We start from the raw sequence: 21223 nt of genomic DNA on the forward strand, positions 1-21223 counted from the left end.
CGGCACGGGAGCTTCAAAGTGTTAAGCATTAAAAGTACTGCGAAAAAATCACCGATATATTTTTAAAATTCGTTATTGCTTACGTAATAAATCATATTTCATAATATTCTAAACTCCACAGCGTCTCAGAATGGCATAGTTGGGGGGGGATGAAGGCTGCAATTAAAAACGCAGAGGATTAAGCTAACACGCCCCATGCAGTCATCAGATTAGAGAATTCAACAGCGCTGTGGTGTCATATTTTTACTAAACAAAACCAGGACTGTTTCTCACTCACGCAGGCTAAAGTGCAGATGCTGGACAACCTGCTGGACATCGAGGTGGCGTACAGTCTCCTGCGCGGCGGAGCTGAGGACAACAAGAAAGACCCGATTGACCTCAACTACGAGAAACTCAAAACCACGATTGAGGTTTGCGTCCTACTTTTTTATTTAAAACGTGTTAAAGTCCCTTCTCGGGCGCACGGTGGCTTAGTGGTTAGCACGTTAGCTTCACACCTCCAGGGTCGGGGGTTCGATTCCCACCGTGGCCCTGTGTGTGTGTGTGTGTGTGTGCGGAGCTCGCATGTTCTCCCCGTGCTGCAGGGGTTTCCTCCGGGTCCCCCAGTCCAAAGACATGCATAGTAGGCTGATTGGCGTGTCCAAAGTGTCCGTAGTGTATGAATGGGTGTGTGAATGTGTATGTGAGTGTGCCCTGCGACGGATTGGCACCCTGTCCAGGGTGTACCCCGCCTTGTGCCCCATGCTCCCTGGGATAGGCTCCAGGTTCCCCGTGACCCTGAAAAGGAGTAAGCGGTATAGAAGATGGATTTATGGAAAATCCCTTCTCTGTAGTCTGGGATCCTAGCTGTATAATGATGGCGTGTGTGTGTGTGTGTACAGGTGGTGGATATATCATCAGAAGAAGCTCAGGTTATTCAGCAGTATGTGAAGAACACGCACGCTGCAACGCATAACACCTACACACTCGAAGTAGAAGAGGTAAGAGGAATTCTACAACGTACGTATTTTATTTATTTATTTATTTTTTTAACACACAGATAAAGTACCTTCGTTTGTTGCAGCACGTTAATAAGTATTTTCATAGATCATGCTTTAAAGAGCCATTCTTCCTGTTGTCACATCACTGTGTTCAAACATCATCTGCATCACTGTGTTATTTATTTGCTGGCGTATAGAGATGTGTATTTTGGTCGTTCACAGCGCAATTCTTTGCGCGAGGACGTGAAGTCCTTACTTTAACGTAAAGTCTGTCGCGTTTGGACTCTTGAAGAAACGTCGTCGTAAAGTCTTTGTTTTTGTTTAATATGTGTATAAATGTGAGGCGATGGAGCCTCAAAGCGTTTTAAGGGAGTTTTATCTGCCGCCTCTTTAACCCGCACGTGGAAAGTGGTTTTTCGGCCACGCTAAACGTTGTGTATCTAATAATTATTTGGCATGATGTTTATAGTAATCTGACGGTCCAGTGCTGACAGTGTGCGCGATATATTTCTTCACGCGTAGTGGAAAAGCACTGGAATGAAGCTCCAGTAAATGAAATGGTGTGAAATGAAAAGCGTAGCCTGCGCAGTAAATCATGATTATGGCTCTTCATGCGTTCCTTAAGTATTGGCGTTTGGTCCCGGTGTTCAGGTGATGCCGAACGTGTTTGAGAGAGTTTTACTTGACACCCTGTTCCGACGCACCACATTCGGGGAAACGAAACCAAAAGAAAGAAACATAAATCAATTCACATTATAGTTTTGTAGGGGTCCAACCAGCAATGGATGTAGTCGTCTGTAGGGGGTGGGGTTAAATTTAATTAACTGTATAATCTGTAAACCGATTTCTGATGTTGGCCCGATTTCTCGCGTAACCCGACCCGAATTGCACAATGCTTGGAAACAGTGCTTGGACCCCTCAGATCAACACTCGCTGCTATATTTTTCTTTTAGCCGTTTTTCGAGTCCAAACGATAACGTAAGCACTCCAGTGTGAGGGAGAGTCTATAGCTTTAACTACGAATCACCACTCCACGCTAAACTTGCTTACCGAATGCTGATATTGTGTCTGTTCAGATCTTTAAGATCGCCAGAGAAGGTGAGTACCAGCGTTACCGCGCCTTCAAAGATTTACACAACCGCCAGCTCCTGTGGCACGGCTCACGCACAACCAACTACGCTGGCATCCTGTCTCAGGGTCTGCGCATCGCCCCGCCCGAGGCTCCTGTGGTACGTATCGATTCTTTCCAGTGACGACTAGTGCTGCGGTGCACGATATACCCGGAATAACAGCAGTAGGAATGTTAACGGAGAGCTCGAGTGCATCCGTAGTGTACGCGTGATTACCAAAGACACAAATTTCAACGTATCTCGCCGTACTGGGTCGGGGGGGGGGGGGGGGGGCATGTTTACGCCAAACTCGGTAAGACATGGAGGAGCAGATGATGAGCTCTGTCAGTAAACATTGAAACGTGCAGTGAGAGTCTTTGTAAAGCTGGTTTCCTGACTGATTTGTCGTGTACATGCACCCGAGCACCCGTCGCTGCAGAACCAAAAGTCCAAGGGGTGGAGTCGGACCTGATCCGGCTCCTCTTACTTGGGCAGATTTGAACCGTGATAAGTCTGGGGAATGGAGACATCTCGGTGCGTTTCAGACTGGATAAGTGTGTTTGTCTTCCATCTCGTTAGGGTTTGGCTTATAGGAGGAGTTGGATCAGGTCCAGCTCCACCCCCTGGACTTTTGGTTCTGCAGCAATGTCCCATACTGAAAAAAGAAGCTACTTTCTCACATGCGCTTCAAGTCAATGCTCGAGATTTTAGAAAAGTGTCAAAGTAATCCAGATTTAAAACTGCTTTCAGACTTAGTGGCTAGTATTGGCTAAAATAACTAGCCTTAGCTTGCGCTCTCTCTCTCTCTCTCTCTCTCAGATTTATTATCAGCGATGCAGATAATATATAGACATAATACATAAGGGGTCGGCGATGAAGTGGTTGCTGTCGCTGTAGCTTTCTAGACAGAAAATCAAGAGAATGTGTAAAGTGGAAACGAGCGATTGTAGGAGACGAACATGTTTTTATTGATTAACTCCATTTCAAGGCCCGTTTCTTTGTTGTTTCTTTCCCATGTGCTCTATAGACCGGTTACATGTTTGGTAAAGGTTTATATTTTGCTGACATGGTGTCTAAGAGTGCAAACTACTGCCACACGTCCCAAGCGGATCCCGTAGGCCTCATCCTGTTAGGAGAAGTCGCTCTCGGCAACATGTAAGTAGTTTTGGTTTGCGCTCTTGTTACTGTGTGTACCGCGTGTCTTATTCGGCTTTTGTAATGAGGATGTTGTGTGTTCTTGTTAAAGGCATGAACTTAAAAAGGCTTCACACATCACAAAACTGCCGAAAGGGAAACACAGTGTGAAGGGTAAGACCTCGGATTTCCTGAATCCTGAACCCTGAGATATTTGAATAAAAGTGCACAGGACTTGTAAATAAAACGAATCATTTGCTGTTTCGTAGGTTTGGGAAGGACCGCCCCCGAACCTGGCGCTACTGTCTCTCTTAACGGAGTGGACGTGCCGCTGGGCAAAGGCGTCAACACGAACATCGATGACACGAGTCTGCTTTACAACGAGTATCCTTTCAACAGTGGTCTGGTTATTCAGGGGTTTTTCCACGTCACATGGGTTTTGCTTTTTTCTCAGCTTGACATGCATCAGAGGCATATTTGTCCATCATTTTTACAATTTTTAAAGAAAAATATAAAATACGCTTGCGTTAGTGAAGCTGTGTTCGTGCAAATAATAATAAGGGCAGGTCAAGTAGTCTTGCTTTGATAGAATTTTCCAAAAGGTTTTTTTTTTTTTTTTTTTTTTTTTTTTTTTTTTTTGGTGTACAACTTCATACACGCATACAACCCCAATTCCAAAAAAAAGTTGGGACGCTGTGTAAAACGTAAATAAAAACAGAATGCAATGATTTGCAAATCTCATTAACTCCGTATGTTATTCACAATAGAACATAGAAAACATATCAAATGTTTAAACTGGGTAAATGTACCATTTTAAGGAAAAAATAAGGTACTTTTCCAGCCTTTTTGTTGCCCACGTCCCAACTTTTTTGAGACGTGTTGGCCATCAGATTCAAAATTACCCTTTTTTTTTTTCTCTTCTTTTCTTAAAACGGTACATTTCCTCAGTTTAAACATTTGATATGTTTTCTATGTTCTGTTGTGAATAACATCTGGGTTTATGAGATTTGTAAATCATAGCGTTCTGTTTTTCTGAACACAACTACACCTAGTTAGAATTTTTGCCATTTTCCAAATGCACGTTTTTTTTTTTGTTTTTTTTTTCCCCTTAAAAATAGAATAGAACAGAATAAAAGCCCATATTGAACATCAGCCGATAAAGCTCACCGTAAACACAACTGATGGTTCATTAATTGCGGACAAAAATCATGATCGTGATTCTTCAGCCGACACGTACGGAGATTGACCTGGGTTAACTTGAGCACATTTAAAAGAAAGCGCATCATGCGACCACTGTCATGATCAGAATGCTCACGTGGAAAATTGTGGGATGGTGATTACGGTTCAGTAATGATGTGCTGGATTTTTTTTTTCAAATACAAGGTGGAAAATAGCAAGAATTTGGTTTTGTCTGTGCCGCACTTTCTGGTAATTCGCCTTGACTTCGATTCCTCCAGGTATATCGTGTACGACGTTGCTCAGGTGAATCTGAAATACCTTCTGAAACTCCGCTTCAATTATCAGACGTCCCTCTGGTGAGAGACCTGCAACCCTGATCTCCACACTACCATCAGTTCCTGATGAAGCCCCGATCTCCACAGCACCGTCGGCTAACCGCAATATCAATAGTTCCTGTTATTCACATCTGTCCATTTCTCTGCTTTAGTGTCCGGCATCGGATAAATAATACAAGTACTCTTGCACTGTAAATAGTCTGTTACAGTAAATGCTCTCTGCGTGACTTGTATTGCCATTTCTATTAAAGAGATGAACAGCTGTGGGATTTGATCTAATTGAGGTATTTTGAAGGTTTTTGTGGAGATTTCTGCGATCCTACCAACAGTATTCGGTAGAACTGTCTTCCATTAGTTTTCTAGACGCTTTCTTTTTTTTTTTTTTAACCCCCTCACGTTTGGGCAAGTTATCTTGGCCTTTTCTCATCGCAAAGTCTGATCCTTGTACGCTTTGTTTTCTTTAGTGAAAACAGACCCAACATACTGTACAGTTTTAGTACTCGAGGGGTTTTCTTGTTCATTAGAAGGTTGATTGCTTAAACAAATGGATTAATTGAATGTTTACTAGGATTCCTAGTATTAGGGCTTTTAGAAATAGCAAAAAAAAAAAAACTAAACCATTTATATGCTTTAAATTCTGTGTACCTCACAGATATAATTTTTTTTTTCTGAATTTACCAAGGTGTAAATGGTAGTAGAAGTTGGGAGTCAGGATGGTCACTGATTGACTGAAAGATGGTTAAAAGCTTCATGTTTTTGTTTTTTCTTTTTATAATTTGGAAATGTGAATAAAAACAGTACATTGGCCCATCATTTTTGTTTGGACCTCTTTTTTCCAGGCAGGAGAGAACCCTGGTGGGCGTGGGGGGAGCAATATAGAAACTCATTGTGTTTTTAAAGGTTCTAATGGGAATTGTATTGGTTTTAATGGAAACTGAACTGTAATGGTCCCTGTGGGTCTCTACTGGTGGTGTATTATGTCTAGTGGATACCATTAAGGACCAGTAATGGTTAGCTGATTGATTGTAATGGCATTTGTAGTGGAAACCATTAGAATTCCTGTGATGGTTTCTATTGTTTGTTTTTTGGGTTTTTTCCAGCAGGGAAGGAACTAAAAATGGCTTGAGCGTCGACTTCACAGGTTTTACGCTTAATATGTGCTTAAACGAACAAATTTCCAGTTATATCAAATGCTAGAGATACATATTAACGTTTAATAACTCCTTTTGTTGAGTCGAAGTCAGAATAAATCTACGTTATAGTTTGAGTATAAGCAGTCATTTTCTTTCGACGTCTTGTTTTCAAACAGCCCTCTCAGCTCGTCTCCTTCCCATAATGCCTTGCGCTTGTCCGTCTTTGAAAAACCGGCGCGGCTAATTCAAGATGGCGGAGCACGAGCAGCTGTTGGACGAGAGTGAGTGAAAAAAATTTACAAAAAAACCCCTCTAACTCTGCTTTGTCGTCAAAGAGCTAAAAATATTAGCTTGTTGCTTTAAAAACGTTTACATACGTGCGTTTCTTTACAACGCGAGTTTTTTTTTTTTAAAGAAATATTTTTAATGTCGTTTCTCTGGCGCAAACTAAACTGCTTAACCTGCTAGCCAGGAAGCTAACTGCTACCTAGCTAGGTGTTAGCTTTCAGGAGCCTTTTTTCTGCATTATTGTTTTACCACCCGTATTCCGACAAGTCCCGCCTTCCTTGCTCGGGTTGGTTGATATGAATCCCGCGTTCCGTGTTGTGATTGGCTAGGAGTTCCGATTCGCAGTTTATTACCCAATCCGCGACTGATATAAGGGTTTTTGTATGGGAGGCGGGCTTTGTCATATTATGGGTAGGGAAATTTTGCGTTTTAAGCTAACTAGCTAATATAAACAATGTTGTTTAGGTGAACTTTACACTCGTTTCTTGGTTATTGTTCGTGTTATTGGTTTAAATCGCTGTGACTGGGTTATACACTGCGATAACACCTGAAACGAGCGTTTAATTTCGAAAGGTTTAACGAGTTGACACTGTCCACATATCAGTGGTCCATATCGATGACAGCTGCTGGTTTATTTTCCTTCTGAGCCCCTTGTCACTGGCACAGGGTCCATTTTGTGCAGTTTGTCTCTAAATCTGTCATGTTTATCAGACTGCCTAATGACCTGCTTCATTTATTGCTAGTTTGGCATGCACTTTGATGGGTTAAGTTAGTAAACAAGTTAGCTAGGTGGGTTTATCCAAATCATTTCATACTTTCATCACCTTCTTCTTTGATTACTTTTGATCTGTTACGATAAATAGTGAACTAACACAATTGTACAGTTAACTGTTGTCTTGGTTCGTACCTGAGACAATTTATTTATAATTTTTCTTAATGGAGGAGCTAAAGATATATATCACAAGACATATATAGACAAGACATATACAGCCATGTATATATATATATATATATATATATGTGTGTGTGTGTGTGTGTGTGTGTGTGTGTATATACACACACACACACACATATACATGGCTGTATGTCTTGTGACATTCATCTCGTATTGTGACATTTCTCTCTGTGTGTGTGTGTGTGTGTATTTATATATATATATACACACACACAGAGAGAGAGAGAGAGAGAGAGAGAGAGAGAGAAACCTGTCCCAGAATGATGAATTTACATAAAGAAACATCGATGTACCAATCTGATACTAGCTACATGTACGTACAGCGTGATAATCTGTTAATAATCCCACTTAAAGCTTAAATAGGCTATACAGCTAGCCTTGTTTATTGAATTTTGTTGTATAAAGTGTGTTAGATCAGGGCTGTAACTAACGCCCATCTCGGACGTTCGAGCTACAAACCTGGACAAACCACGGACGCCTACGTGAGTCATTTATAAGGTAAATAAGTGCTGCTGTGATCAGAGTTGATGCTGTGAGCGGCCATGTTGAATCGCCGTCACTTGCTGAACTCGGGGTCGAGGGAACCGTCCCGACTTTACGAATTCCTGAGGTTGTTTTTATTTTTATTTTTTCCCCTCTGAGTTGCAGTTACAAGCTTTGCCTGCGCTTGATTTACATGTCATTTGTGTGACCGTTGAATATCACGGTGGACAACGGCACACTTTCACGTATGCTCATGACATGTAACGCTAGTCTAGTTATTCTTTAATCGGAAAAAGATCTGAACCACTTTTGTTTTTTTTTTTTCTCGTGCGTATTATCTTTACCGCCCTGAAGTCGATTAATTATCCACAACAACAGCACGTCCCGAAGTCTTTTATTCCGCTTACACTACAGCAATCTACCCTCGAATAATAATAGTTCAATTCAATTAATACTTTTTATTAATTGAAGACCGGACCGTTTAAAATTTCATCCGTATATATTTGCAATGTTGATATTGTTACAGCAACTATAAACAGTCTTTCCCTCACCCGCGTCTCTCTCGCTCTCTCTCTCTCTTGCGCTCACAAGATGGGGAGAAAAAAAACGGGAAAACGGGCTGAAACTGGAGACTCCTTCCATAAACGATTCAATAGAAAGACATCACTCACCATATCAACGATTTGATGGTTTTCTTTGATAAATAACAACAGTTTGTGTCAGACTATGTGGACGGTCCGTCCGCCCTACACGTCCCATGTGAATGACCCGTTGCTTTAGAGAACGATAAAGAACGAGCGCTTTAAGTATTAACGAAGCCGTGATGGGCGGCTGCGCTACCTTCAGAGCTGCTGTGATAGGAAGCGAATGAACAGTTTCTGACCAATCAGGATACGTTTATGTTTAAACTACTCTATTATCGGTTTGAAACATATCTAATGTATGTTTGTTTGTTTGTTTGTTTGTTTGTTTGATGTTTTCCAGGCTCTTCAGCTAAGGCTCTTGTCAGCCTGAGAGGTAAGAACAGAACTGTGTTAAAATTCCTAAAATTTGGAAGAACTGTTTGCAAGTCCAAATGTTAAGACTCAACACACACACACTACAGGTCAAAAGTTTTGGGACACTCGACTGAAATGTTTCTCGTGATGTTAAAAAGCTTTTGATCTGAAGGTGTGTGATTAAACGTGCGAAATCGGTGTCGTAAACAAAAATATAATCGTGCCGACGTATCCGTTTCTTTCATTAGAAAACTAACATTTAATTTACAAAATAAATCTTTATTTAAACGGACGACTCGAGAGAAATATTTCCGAAAAGCAGGAGATAAGAGTCCGGCGTCGGCGTGAACTCCTTTAATACTGTTTAAAAAGCATCTCGGGGAAATTCCTCAAGAAATCGCTCGAGAAAACGCCAAGAATACATTTCTGGAAATTCTAGGTGAAAAGCGCGTCTACTTTGAAGATGATAAAATACACAATTATTTTGATTTATTTTGGATTTTTTATCACGACACAATTCCCATCGTTCCATTTGTTTTACTCCAGAGTTTGGATGACTTCATTATTCTTCTAAAATGTGGGAAAAAATAAAGAATGAGTGTGTGTAAACTTTTGAGCAGTAGTGCATTTAAGATGATGGTGATGATTTCTGTTTGCAGAGGGAAGTTTGTCGAACACCTTAAATGAGAAAAACATCCTGTCAAAATCTCAGAACACCAGAGGAAGGAGCAGCTACACGAGTATGGAAACGGTGAGAAATGTTTTGTGAGTGTGTGTGTGTGTGAGTGAAATATATAATGATGCTCTTTGCTTATACTAGGGCTGTCGATTGATGTGAAAAATTAACTAATTAATTGCACAATTTGATTAATGGCTTTTTTTTCTTCTTGTATTACTGGATATTTAAATGTAGAATCAACACGAAAGAAGCATATTTAAATTCAAATGCTGTTGCTTAGCATCTCTTTTTTTCTTTTTTAAACTTGGAGCACTGATTCTCTCCTGTGAGCAACAGATTTCCAATAAAACCTTTTCAAGGCCCTCAGAACGAACTGTCGGCTTCAAAGCCATATTTCTTCTATGCACTAACAGAAATAATAACAAAACCCTGACCTGTATGTTAACGTGAAAGTCGAATTTCAAAACTATCAAGGCTGTTAAAATGAGCTTAGAAGGCAATAATTTCTTATATGCACTAATACAACAACAAAAAAATGTGTTCCATGTTCAGGTGCCTGTTGAATTAAAAAAAAAAAAAAAAGGCCACAATAGTCCATGCAAATATGGAGGAACAAAACAACAGGGAAAGATTCTGCTGAGAGTTCAGAATGTTGAACCTTTTTCACTCCATAGAAACAATTTCAGGTTAGTCCTCCTTTACTGAGACAGAGCGGTGTGTTTACATCATCAGGGGACAAAGCAGCTCTTCTTTTGGATGATGTGACCTGAGAGAGAGAGAGAGTGTGAGTGTGTGTGTGTGTGTTTTGCTTTGAGAAGTAATTCGTAGAAAGACGAATTACGTCTGTGGTAATTAAATTCAGCTTTTCAAACTGTGCCAGTTACTTTCGTTTTCTCCCAAGATGTCCGACTTTTTAAAGTGAAACTTTCAGCCTAAATCTCCTTCCTTGTCCTTATCCATCTTTAACCAGGACGGTTCAGTTTGGCGGCGCACACGTCGTCACAGGTCATAGGTCATAAGTAAATAAAACAAAGCTGGGTTAATTGCATGTAAATTTTTTTTAACTCGTTAAATAAACTGTTTTTTCCGCTGTGTATGTGCAGACTTGAGCACGTAATGAACATGTGAAGAACACGTAAGGAAGGAATCGTTAACAGCAGCGGACATGTTTGAATTCGATAAAAGTTATAACTCCTGTCTATGATTTTTCTCTCTCTCTCTCTCTCTCTCTCTCTCTCTGTCTCTGTGTTGACATTAAAGCCAACAAGAAGCTCAAAGAGAAGTCGTTTTTCCTCTGAAGACGAGGAGCGGTCTCTCAGCTCCAGATCCCCCAGGAGGAGCCAGAGAGTCACCACCGTTCCTCAGGTCAGGTCAGCTTAGACCGGGCGTAGCGACGACGACCGAGAAATACTGTTCCCGAAAAAAATGTCTAAAATTCTTTATTTATTTATTTTCTCCTCATGCAGAAACTTGCAAGTGTCGCAACGCCAGATAAAAAAACCTCACAGAAGATTGGACTGAGATTACGAAATCTGCTCAAGCTACCCAAAGCGCACAAATGGTGCATCTACGAGTGGTTCTATTCGAATATTGACAGGTAAGCACTCGATGTTGTGCTTGTATAGGAAAAATAAAGTCACGGCGTTACCTCTGCCTGTTACAAAGCGCTGACACTGGAAATTCCTTCCAAAAATGTCAAATAAACGTCTCCTTACAGCAAACCTTGCCATATCGACGATGTGTGCCGTGCAAGTCCCCGTGTGAGCTGTTAGTAGTAGTAGTAGTAGTAGTAGTAGTCGTATTATCGTGTTATTTGCCTTTAATCAACGCCTTCTGACCAATCAAAATTGAGCTGCGGTATAAAATGCACTTGAATGATTTGTATCGTGTGCCTTGACCCGTTTCTCTTCTCCTCTCTTTTCAGACCTTTATTTGAGGGCGATAACGACTTCTGTTTGTGCCTGAAGGAGTCTTTCCCTAATCTAAAAACCAGGAAGTTGACCAGAGTGGAATGGGCAACCATCAGACGACTAATGGGCAAACCCAGGAGGTGCGCTGATTCATCACAAACCTAACGTAGATTCTTTAACTGGGTTCATTAACGTATAAGACACAGCGTGTGGGTGTTATAACGACCTGTATATATAGAGAGAGAGAGAGAGCGCTGTACTGAAGACGAGTGTTTCGGCAGGTGCTCTTCTGCGTTCTTTGCTGAGGAGCGAACGGCGCTGAAGCAGAAGAGACAGAAGATGCGTCTGTTGCAGCAGAGAAAAATCACAGACATATCACTTTGCAAAGATCTGCCAGAGGAAATCCCTTTGCCGTTAGTCATCGGCACTAAAGTCACCGGTGAGTGAGAATTGACAATATAACAAGCGGCAAGAATCAGGGTTGTTCAGCTGTACTTGTACCTCGGTTACCCTTTAATACCTAGTACTCAATTCTGATTGGTTGGAAGGCGTTGATTAATTTTCTGCAACAGAAGCTCTGACAGTAGTGCATCTGTTAAAAAAAAATTTAAAAAAAATAAAAAAATCACAGGTTTATATTAATACGCTTGTTCGAAGATGTTCTCGTTTCTATGGTAACGGCTTGCACAGGGAACGCGTTGGATTAATGTTTACAGAATGACTTTTCAGTGTCGACGGTTTCCACCATGGCACAAGTCAAGCTGCGTTTTTATTTTGCCGGTTAGCTTTGAGATACAACATCAGTGATATCCGGAGCTTGTTTTGTTTTTTTATATATATATATGATGTGTAAATGAAAACTTTTTACAATTTCCTGTGGTGTAAGAGGAATAAAACACTCCAGGACGTGCTGTTATTAGGAACAGTGTCGGTAACAGTAACTGCGTTAATTATTAGCGCTAAATATTTACTTGTGGTACTTTTGTAACCGTCATATATTACTAGACGTTATTAAAATTGTCACATCTGTTTCTCGTAGCTCGACTGAGGGGCGTACAGGATGGCCTGTTCACCGGACAGATCGACGCAGTGGACACGAGTGCAGCGACGTATCGCGTCACCTTTGACAGAAGTGGGCTTGGTACACACACAGTTCCAGACTATGAAGTGCTTGTAAGTGTTCGGTTTCTGTATTCATTCGTTACATTACTCCAACCCTTTAACACACGCTTCATACGCCTAACTATTGGATACTCAGTGCATTCAACACAACACGCACGTTACCAGTACTGACTATAAGGGTTGACATCAACACGGTTAAAACATAAGCATAATTCTACAAATGCATTCTGTTTCAAAAGCCACAGCTGCTTGACAGAATTTTTTCAGAGTATTTTTCATAGAGGCGGAGCGATGGTGGATTTTACAGATAACTATTCGGTCGGTACCTGCCGATACCCGAGTAGTTTTCAAACTTGATGCTGAATAACATTCAAAGTGAAATATTGCTGAACTTTATTACAAAAATAAACAGTACTGACTATACCATGAAATTGTACTGTACTTTTTTTAACATGAAATAATATTAATATATATTAACTAGAAATAAATATTACAGTAAATAAATGATATACATCCAAACTGAACCAAAAAGTAACACTCCAAATAACAAATACAAATAGGGACATCCAAAATGAATAAAAACACTTCAAATAACGCGACAAAATTGGCCAGTGATAGTTACTTGAGAAAGACATACTTGTCTTTCTATCCTGGTGAGGACCTGCACGAGGATAATGTGCGTATGCCTAAATCAAATCCTAACCTTAACATCACTGACCAAAAGATTTTTTTTAAAGCAGTTTTCCTTGTGGGGACCAGCCGAATGTCCCCACGTAGTCAAAACTGTCCGATATATCTATCCTTGTGGGGATCAAGATAGTAGTTATACATTTAGTTGGTCTTGATGTTGGGACGTTATTTGGTACTGCACCCTTTTTTCTTTTTTTTCTTTTTTTTTTTTTTTTTTAACAGGTTGTACGTTTTAACGAAACTGTATAATACGTCCGAAACGGAGAAAACCACGATCGTTGTTTTCCAATCGCTGTTTTTAAACTCTTTGCAGAGTAACGAGCCTCCGGAGACGATGCCCATATCTGCTTTCGCTCAGAAACAGCGTCCGTCACGCTTCCCGAACTTCATGACTCCACCACGGGGACCGTATCCTGGTTCAACCCAACCCATCTTAATGGTAATGAGCAGAGATGATCTCTTTAGGAAGACTTTAAAGCCTGATTAATCATGCAGAATGAGCATAACGGCAGAATGTGGGCGGCTGTGGATCAGGTGGTAGAGCGGGTTGTCCACTAATCGTAGGGTTGGAGTTTCGATTCCCGGCCCACGTGACTCCACATGCCAAAGTGTCCTTGGGCAAGACACTGAACCCTGAGTTGCTCCCGATGGCAAGTTAGCGCCTTGCATGGCAGCTCTGCTACCATTGGTGTGTGAGTGTATGTGAATGGGTGAATGAGAACCAGTCTAAAGCACTTTGGATAAAAGCGCTATATAAGTGCACCATTTACCATAATGGTGAAATAAACACGGATTCTCTCGCTGTGTGCCTGCAGGACAGCGATCCTCTCTTTAGTCAGTCGCCCTGGAAGAATAAACTGACTGGAAGTGACGGAGAGACACTCGGAGGATTTCCTGTCAAATTTCTCATACAAGTCGTGAGTATGACGAGGCAAATAAACCTGATTGATTCGGATTTTTATTTTGTTTTTTTCTTTGATTCAACGACACTTTCTTGTTTCTTTCAGACACGATTGTCCAAAATACTCATGATTAAAAAGGAACACATAAAACATTTAAAGGAGATGAACACCGAAGCTGAAAAACTGGTATATATATATATTCCTTAAATATTCATATCCAGTTATAGAAAGAGGTTTTAAATTAATGAAATTAATTTATCTTCCCTGATCCATTTCCTTTGTATCACATGATCCAGTATCATACCAAGACAACTTGCATGCCAGATAATTAATTGTAGAAATGTTAATTAAAGTCACCTTTAACTTTAATTTATAAAGCATTTTTTAAGCTTAAATTCAGTGTGTACAAGATTTTGCTCGAGTGTGTTTGTGTGAAAGCTGAAAATATCATTTGGAAAGGTTTTAGTGTTGAATACACGATGGCGTGTGTTACTGCATGAGAGTCATGCAAATACGGTCATTTCTAATTTGCATATTTAAAAAAAAAAAGCAGGACTTCTTGATTTGTTACTACGCTTATGTAAAACACGTTAGCGCTGTTTAATAACAGCATATAACCGCGTCATGTGACGTCAAATATGACGTCGTGCAAAACAATTTCGTGCCATTGCAATTTCACCAACTCGAGTAGTTGCATTTGCATTGCGAATTTTACGCAATCCTGTACGGACTTATTGATTAGTCTTCTATAACAGAAGCGCAGCTACAAATCACAGGTTTATATTTACGCGCTCGTTCTAATACGTTATCGTTTCCATAGTAACAGCTCGTTCACAGGGACTCGTATGGTGGACGCTACACATGAACGGATTTTTTATTTTTTTAGGAAAACGTGTGTACCTGTACATACGCGAGGACGACTTTATTTAACGTTTATGGAATCCGAGGTAGAGCTGCATCTTTTGTCTGGCGTCAAAATTTATGCTTTTATGCGGGTTAAATGATCGGGGGGGCGGGGGACGCGGGGGTGCTGGTGAGGGGACGGTTGTTCATAGCTGCGATAACAGGAACTAACTTGTTTTGTGGATGATCCACAACTTTATATGTAACTATAAACAGATTAAAAGTACGACGTGTCGTCGTTTTACTAAATGGAAAAAAAAGTAGTTGGCAAATCGACGTGGTGTAAGAGGAATAAAACACTTTGGGACAGGACGTTATTGGGAAAGTATTCAACGTTTGTTTAAAATCCTAATTCCTGTCCGTGTGCAGAAGTCCTACTCCATGCCTATCGGATTGGACTTCCAGAGGAGGTACGCTACCAAAGTACTGGATCTGGAGCAGCTTAATAAAGACCTGAACAAAGTTCTGCATGAGGTCCAGCAGTTCTGTTATGAAGTGAGTGGGAAACGTAGCTCCATTGGAAATGCTAATCTAGTGTAAATTCTGTTCGTGCTCGTTCCGACGGTGAACGCTAGTATTTAATTGAACTGAAACTATCTACACAGACTGTCTTCATGTAAGTCTCTCGCTTGTACAGCTGGCCCCGGATCAAGGCATGCAGCCTGCGGATCAGCCCAGTGAGCTGCGGAGACGCTGCGAGGAGGAAGCCCAGGACATGATGAGGCTGTCCAACGCTCTGCCTGACGGAGAACAGCGCGTCCAGAACCCTGGACTCACGCAGATCGTTTCCCGTCTCACTGCGCTCCTGCTGCAGATCAGGGTGAGACACTGAAACCCTTCCTCCTCACATCTGTACCCACGCGGTTGCTGAATTCGTTAGCGCTGATTCTTTGGCTTTGGGGTTCTGTTTTCCGCTGCAGTGCTTGGCAGAAGGTGGTGACCTGAATTCATTTGAATTCAAATCATTAACCGACTCCCTGAACGACATTAAGAACTCAATAGACAACTCCAACCTCAGGTAAGACACAGCATATTTATTCTGCTGAGGTTCTGCAGAACAATTACACCAATTACTTTGTGTGCACTAACTGGAGCGACATTGTTCACAGACTCGCTCGCCTGAGTACTTTATGTACGTCTAGAGAACGAAAAGCGACGTCTAAAGTCCATGTGTAAAACGTTTAGCGGTTTCATGCACAGCGGTGTTATACATTACGGGTCAAAAGTTTGTGGACACTCGAGTGGATTGTTTCTCATGCTGTTGAAAACCTTTTGATCTGAAGGTGTGTGATTAAAGGTTTGAAATCGGTGTCGTAGACAAAAATATGATCATTTCTTTCATTAGAAAACTAACATTTTATTTACAAAATGATCTTTTATTTAAACCGACGACTCGTAGAGAAATATTCCGAAAAGCAGGAGCGTCGGTGTGAACTCCTTTAATACTGTTTAAAAAGCATCTCGGGGAAATTCCTCAAGAAATCGCTCGAGAAAACGCCAATAATAATAATAATAATAATAATAATAATCCAGCTTCAAGAGTTTGTAAATCACACAGACGGGACAAATATTCATCTCGACGGGCCATTCGGGTCTTTTTTACATTATTATTTTTATTTTTCTTTTATAGTTGCACATCTAAAACTGTAGTCATGTAGCCCTGACACTACACACATTTTTATGAGGATATTATGAAGCTAGATACCAAAAGGGGGCTTTTATAACTTTTCATTAGTAAATAACTTTTTCATATTAGTACCAGTTCTCAGATTTTGTTTTGTGATCTCTCTCTCTCTCTCTCAGTTGTTTCCAAGACAACGTAGAGATCCACGTAGCGCACATCCAGAGCGGCCTGAGTCAGCTGGGGAACCTGCACGCTTTCTCCGCCAACAACACCAACAGAACGTGACCGATCCAGAACCCTCGGTCTTAAACACGGACCGAAAACAAAACCCGAAGCAGGACGAGCTTCGACCAAGGAGCCATTTTGAATCCCACAAATGTCTTAAACAAGCGCGACAAGCACGCGGGCACTAGAACAGCACACAGGAGAGTCGTTAGTAGCGCGTTATTTCTTCTGTGCGTCGGTATGTTTATAACGGATAAACACAGGGTAACGTTGATCACATTCGCCCTGTCTTAATCATACTCTTTAAGTTCCCTTTACATCTATGACTGTTTCGTCTAGAGGCTTGCTCAGTTTCGGTTCTTATTTATTTTTCTCCCAGCGTTTTATTTTACGCTTCCTTCAAAAAAAACACACACACAAAAAAAAACCCCCTACAGTTTCAGGTGTCTAAGACAGAAGAGATTTTTGAATGTGTATATTGTAGATAACTGTACAGTTTATTGAGGAATCGGACGTGTATGTACGGACGTTTTGTAAGTAATTTTAAGTATTTTTGTAAAGAGACGAATTCGATGGAGGTGTAGACGTAAACGGTGTAAAAACGGTAACGATCAGATTGTTCTCTTCCTCCGTGTTTAAACTTCGCCAATACCTTTGCGTATCTTCCATTATTTTGGGTTCGGGAAGTTTACTTTTAAATGATTTCCACCATTCATTTTTTTTTATTTTATTTTATTTAACTGGTATGTGTAAATGTATATACGTTTTATTCATTTCTAATTAAACATTACACACAGAAGATGATTGTTTTCCTGGATTTTGTAGAAAGTCAGACACATTTCATGTACACTGTATTGTTTTATTTTTTTTTTCAACAGTAACATAGTGCAACTATTTATAAAATAAATAATTGATTTGAAAATCTTTTCTTTTTTTTTTAATTTTTTTTTTTATACACATTCGCTGAAAAGGGAATAGAACTAAATTATATGAAAGCGTTAAACCCAGCCAGGGCTTCTTTCTCCCAGTCGGAGTCAGAATCTGAAAAATCTCCCGTGTCGCTGCTGCCGATGGGTGAAAAATGACCCAGGCTGTCGTGTGGCACTCTGACTTGCGTGTGCTGCAGAGGACCGGTAATCTTCGTCGGTGGCGACCGGTTCGGGATGAAGTTCACCTGCGTCGGGACTGGAGGGATGACCACTCTCATGTCCGGGCCGATGGTTCTGTTAGGAGGGAAATTGTCATAGTCCACCAATACGGGCTTCACCGAGGGCTCGGGCTTGCTCTGAGCTGAAACGTGTCCGCTTGTCCTGTGGTACTGATGAACGTCACGCAGGCCGTCTCTCTTCACCCGATCCACTCGGATCTGGTCATCGCTAGCCTGACTGAACAAGCAGGACATGGAGTTGGAGTCGTAGCCTCGGTGTGGTCGAGAGAAGACGTCTCTCAGCTCCTGGCCCGGATGAGTGAACTTGCCCCTGGGCTCCTGCCCCAGCTGCTCGTGTTGAAGCGGGTACGAAGCCGGTGGTCTGTTTGGGATGATGGGAACGCTTGCTTTAGTCTTCACAGGAACCAGAGCTCCAACCTGACGCCGTGATTTGGCACGCCGGTTCTGAAACCATACCTAAAAGAAAATGTTTCATTCAATTATAGTGTACATACAAGCCTGAATGTATTGAATATGGGGGAAAAATCTGCCTTTAAAACCAAGTAAATATAAAATATAGTTCTTCAGCTCATTATTAATCCTCCTAAGAGTTCCTTGTATCCCCAGGACTACAGTGTGGAGATCCTTTGACCCAGTATACAGGTTCCAAACGCTGGTCCTGCATAGGTGAATGTTTTCCCTTCTCTAACACACTTCAACTCAGAAAAGCATGATAGTTAGCTGATTAGTTCATTCAGGTGTGTTCGAACCGGAAAACACTCGAACGTGCGAGGGTTCTCCATGACCAGGGTTGGGAACCTGCGTTCAAGCGTTTAGATTCTGCTCTGATTCATTTCGTACCTGGATCCTAGATTCAGGTAAACCAGTCAGCACCTCCAGTCTCTCCCGCAGGTAAATATCCGGGTACTTGGTGTCCGAATAGACTTTCTCCAGCACCTCGATCTGCTGCTGGGTGAAGTTGGTTCTCTTCCTGCGGTGTGTTAGAAGAGCCGCGCTGTCCGTCACGGGCCTGCTGTTCTTCACCAAAGCCGCTCTCTCGTACATGCTGTAGTCTGCAAGGACAAACACGGAGACGTTAAAATGAGCTTCTGCGGTCTCTTCTTTGGATGGTTAACACTTCTGGATTCCTATCAAGGTTCTTTTTGGAAAGCATCGCTTGTAGGGTTCGAGTCAATTCTACGCCACGTTTAAACAACGGGCGTTGTGATAAAGCAGCTTCACGAGCATCCAGATAGGGATTTAGACCCCTATTGACCTTAAAAAAAAAAACCTCCCTGAGACGACATGAGGAAGAAACCTTGAGAGGAACCAGACTCAAAAGGGAACCCATCCTGGTCTAAACCCAAGTGTATACTGTAATGGTAAAGAGTACTAAGTGAACTAAGCTGAAAGGATGTTCAGGGTGTGAGACGATAGTAAAGAAGAATCCTGGGATGGACACATAGACAGTCTTTATGATTAAAGCAGCAATTCACAAGATTCAAAAGGGTACTCAACTGATATCTTTACTATCTCAGATCTTTTAGTTAAAACATTACATCGCATTACATTTATAGTACCTTGGCAGACGCGTTTATCCAGGATGACTTACATTTACCTCATTTATACGACTGAGCAGTTGAGGGTCACGGGCCTTGCTCAAGGGCCCAGCAGTAGCAGCGCTGGGATTTGAATTCACAACCTTCTGATCAGTAGACCAACATCTTAACCACTGAGCTACAACTGCCCTTAAAAAGGTACAAAAGGTGTACAGGTGATGGTGGAACAGACTTCATATAAAACCATAATGAACTGCCCTTTACTTTCACACGATGCGGTGTTACCCAGATGAGGACGGGTTCCCTTCTGAGTCCGGTTCCTCTCAACGTTCCTCTTGAGGAATTGAATAACACCAGCGACAAGAAAACGTACAGTTTGATACCTTCAACAAACCTTCTGAGGCTCCAAAAGATACTTTAGGAATCTAAGAACTCAACTTTTCTCATAGATAGAAAATAGACTGCGATTTTTAACCCGAGAGAGGGGGGGGAGAGAGAGAGGGAGGGAGAGAGAAAGGAAGAGAGGGAGATAGAGAGAGAGAGAGGAAGAGAGAGAGAGAGAGGGAGGGAGAGAGAAAGCAAGAGAGAGAAAGGGAGATAGACAGAGAGGGGGGTGAGAGAGGAAGAGAAAGGAAGAGGGAGAGGGGGAGAGAGGGAGAAAGAGAGGAAGAGGGGGGGGGAGAGAGAGAGTGGGGGGAGATAGCGAGGGAGGGAGAAAGGAAGAGAGGGAGATAGAGAGAGAGAGGGGGAGAGAGAGGGAGAGAAAGCTAGAGAGAGAGGGGGGTGAGAGAGAGAAAGGAAGAGAGAGGGAGAAAGAGAGGGAGGAAAGAGAGAGGAAGAGAGAGAGAGAAAGAGGGGGGGAGAGGGAGGGAGAGAGAAAGGAAGAGAGGGAGATAGAGAGAGAGAGGGAGAGAGAGAAAGGGAGAGAGGGAGGGAGAGGGAGGGAGAGAGGGAGATAGAGAGAGAGAGGGAGAGAGAGAAAGGGAGAGAGAGAGGGAGGGAGCGAGAGGGAGAGAGGGAGGGAGAGAGAAAGCAAGAGAGAGAAAGGGAGATTGAGAGAGAGAGAAAGGGAGATAGAGAGAGAGAGAGAGAGAGGGAGAAAGGGAGGGAGAGAGAGAATGAACGATACTTTAAAAGGCATCCCCTTCACCATAAACCAAAGTAGAGTTACTCTAATTACTCACATCTTGAACAAACAACTTTTTAGCTGTATAAATATCAACCTGGCAACCCGGCCGCGCACTCCGCTGTGTAGTTGTAGTTATTCTTACCTGCAGGCTGCATGGTGCTGTTCCTGCTCAGGTTGCTGGCTGGAAACGCGGGGTGTTGTGGGTATTCCGTGCTCATGAGTTGGCCGTGTAGAGTCGCCGTGTCCTCCTGCTTGTACCCGTGTTGAGATGGGAGTGTGTGTGTGTGTGCTTCTGGGCTGTTTATATATATATACGGTCCTGAAGGTGCCCGGCTGATCAAAGCGCGCCGGAAGTGCGATAATAAGCAGCGGCTCGCACCGTGGTGACCTCCGTTCACTTTGTTGTGTGCGCGCGCGCTGATGGGGCTGCGGGTGTGAATGCGTGAACGCGGCATCCACCCAACACGTTTGTGTGCACTCTTAATGGACTCTCCTCCCCGAATACACATCAGCTGAAAAAACATTTACGGCTTTTTACCTGCGGACATCCTGGATCCATTGACAATACTGCACCTAGACAGGCTGCAGGGGGACTGCAGGGGGACTCAGGGGGACTGCAGGGGGACTCAGGGCAAGTACCCCTTTAATAACTTACTGTACACACTGCACTCTCTCAACCTCCTCACTCCATTATTTAGATTATTTATTGTGGACAAATTATCCATAAAACCAATCTGCA

General features: G+C 42.0%; 3 protein-coding genes across 3 annotated transcripts in view; 2 read left to right on the forward strand and 1 right to left on the reverse strand.

The window, feature by feature from the left end:
• The window catches only part of parp1 (poly (ADP-ribose) polymerase 1), a 25511-nt gene extending 19939 nt beyond the window's left edge, over positions 1 to 5572 (forward strand). Inside the window, exons 17-23 of the mRNA XM_053613988.1 lie at positions 282 to 410; positions 882 to 980; positions 2057 to 2209; positions 3117 to 3244; positions 3336 to 3397; positions 3493 to 3607; positions 4681 to 5572. Of these exons, the coding sequence (XP_053469963.1) occupies positions 282 to 410; positions 882 to 980; positions 2057 to 2209; positions 3117 to 3244; positions 3336 to 3397; positions 3493 to 3607; positions 4681 to 4762 (768 nt within the window). The 3' untranslated portion in view covers positions 4763 to 5572. The remainder of the gene's footprint in view (positions 1 to 281; positions 411 to 881; positions 981 to 2056; positions 2210 to 3116; positions 3245 to 3335; positions 3398 to 3492; positions 3608 to 4680) is intronic.
• A 396-nt stretch (positions 5573 to 5968) lies between these two features.
• lin9 (lin-9 DREAM MuvB core complex component) lies at positions 5969 to 17448 on the forward strand. Its single transcript, XM_053613990.1, has 15 exons — positions 5969 to 6151; positions 8581 to 8613; positions 9254 to 9345; positions 10534 to 10638; positions 10740 to 10870; positions 11198 to 11323; positions 11465 to 11622; positions 12223 to 12356; positions 13309 to 13434; positions 13811 to 13912; positions 14003 to 14083; positions 15170 to 15295; positions 15438 to 15620; positions 15721 to 15818; positions 16604 to 17448. Exons 1-15 carry the CDS (start codon positions 6121 to 6123, stop codon positions 16707 to 16709), a joined length of 1632 nt encoding a protein of 543 aa, XP_053469965.1. The 5' UTR covers positions 5969 to 6120; the 3' UTR covers positions 16710 to 17448.
• On the reverse strand, positions 17019 to 21223 carry mixl1 (Mix paired-like homeobox). Its single transcript, XM_053613991.1, has 3 exons — positions 20627 to 21223; positions 18658 to 18869; positions 17019 to 18273 (listed from the first exon to the last, which is right to left on the reverse strand). The coding sequence occupies exons 1-3, from the start codon at positions 21006 to 21008 to the stop codon at positions 17635 to 17637; spliced, it is 1233 nt and encodes a 410-aa protein (XP_053469966.1). The 5' UTR covers positions 21009 to 21223; the 3' UTR covers positions 17019 to 17634.

This window comes from Ictalurus furcatus, chromosome 25, assembly GCF_023375685.1.
Source record: "Ictalurus furcatus strain D&B chromosome 25, Billie_1.0, whole genome shotgun sequence".
NCBI lineage: Eukaryota > Metazoa > Chordata > Actinopteri > Siluriformes > Ictaluridae > Ictalurus > Ictalurus furcatus.

Coding starts and splice junctions, on each gene's coding strand:
- lin9 (XM_053613990.1), top strand. CDS start 6,121: ATGGCGGAGCACGAGCAGCTGTTGGACGAGA. Junction 11,623..12,222: donor CATCGGCACTAAAGTCACCG/GTGAGTGAGAAT, acceptor TGTTTCTCGTAG/CTCGACTGAGGGGCGTACAG. Junction 13,435..13,810: donor CAACCCAACCCATCTTAATG/GTAATGAGCAGA, acceptor GTGTGCCTGCAG/GACAGCGATCCTCTCTTTAG.
- mixl1 (XM_053613991.1), bottom strand. CDS start 21,008: ATGTTTTTTCAGCTGATGTGTATTCGGGGAGGAGAGTCCATTAAGAGT. Junction 18,870..20,626: donor CAGCACCATGCAGCCTGCAG/GTAAGAATAACT, acceptor TTGTCCTTGCAG/ACTACAGCATGTACGAGAGA. Junction 18,274..18,657: donor TACCTGAATCTAGGATCCAG/GTACGAAATGAA, acceptor ATTTTCTTTTAG/GTATGGTTTCAGAACCGGCG.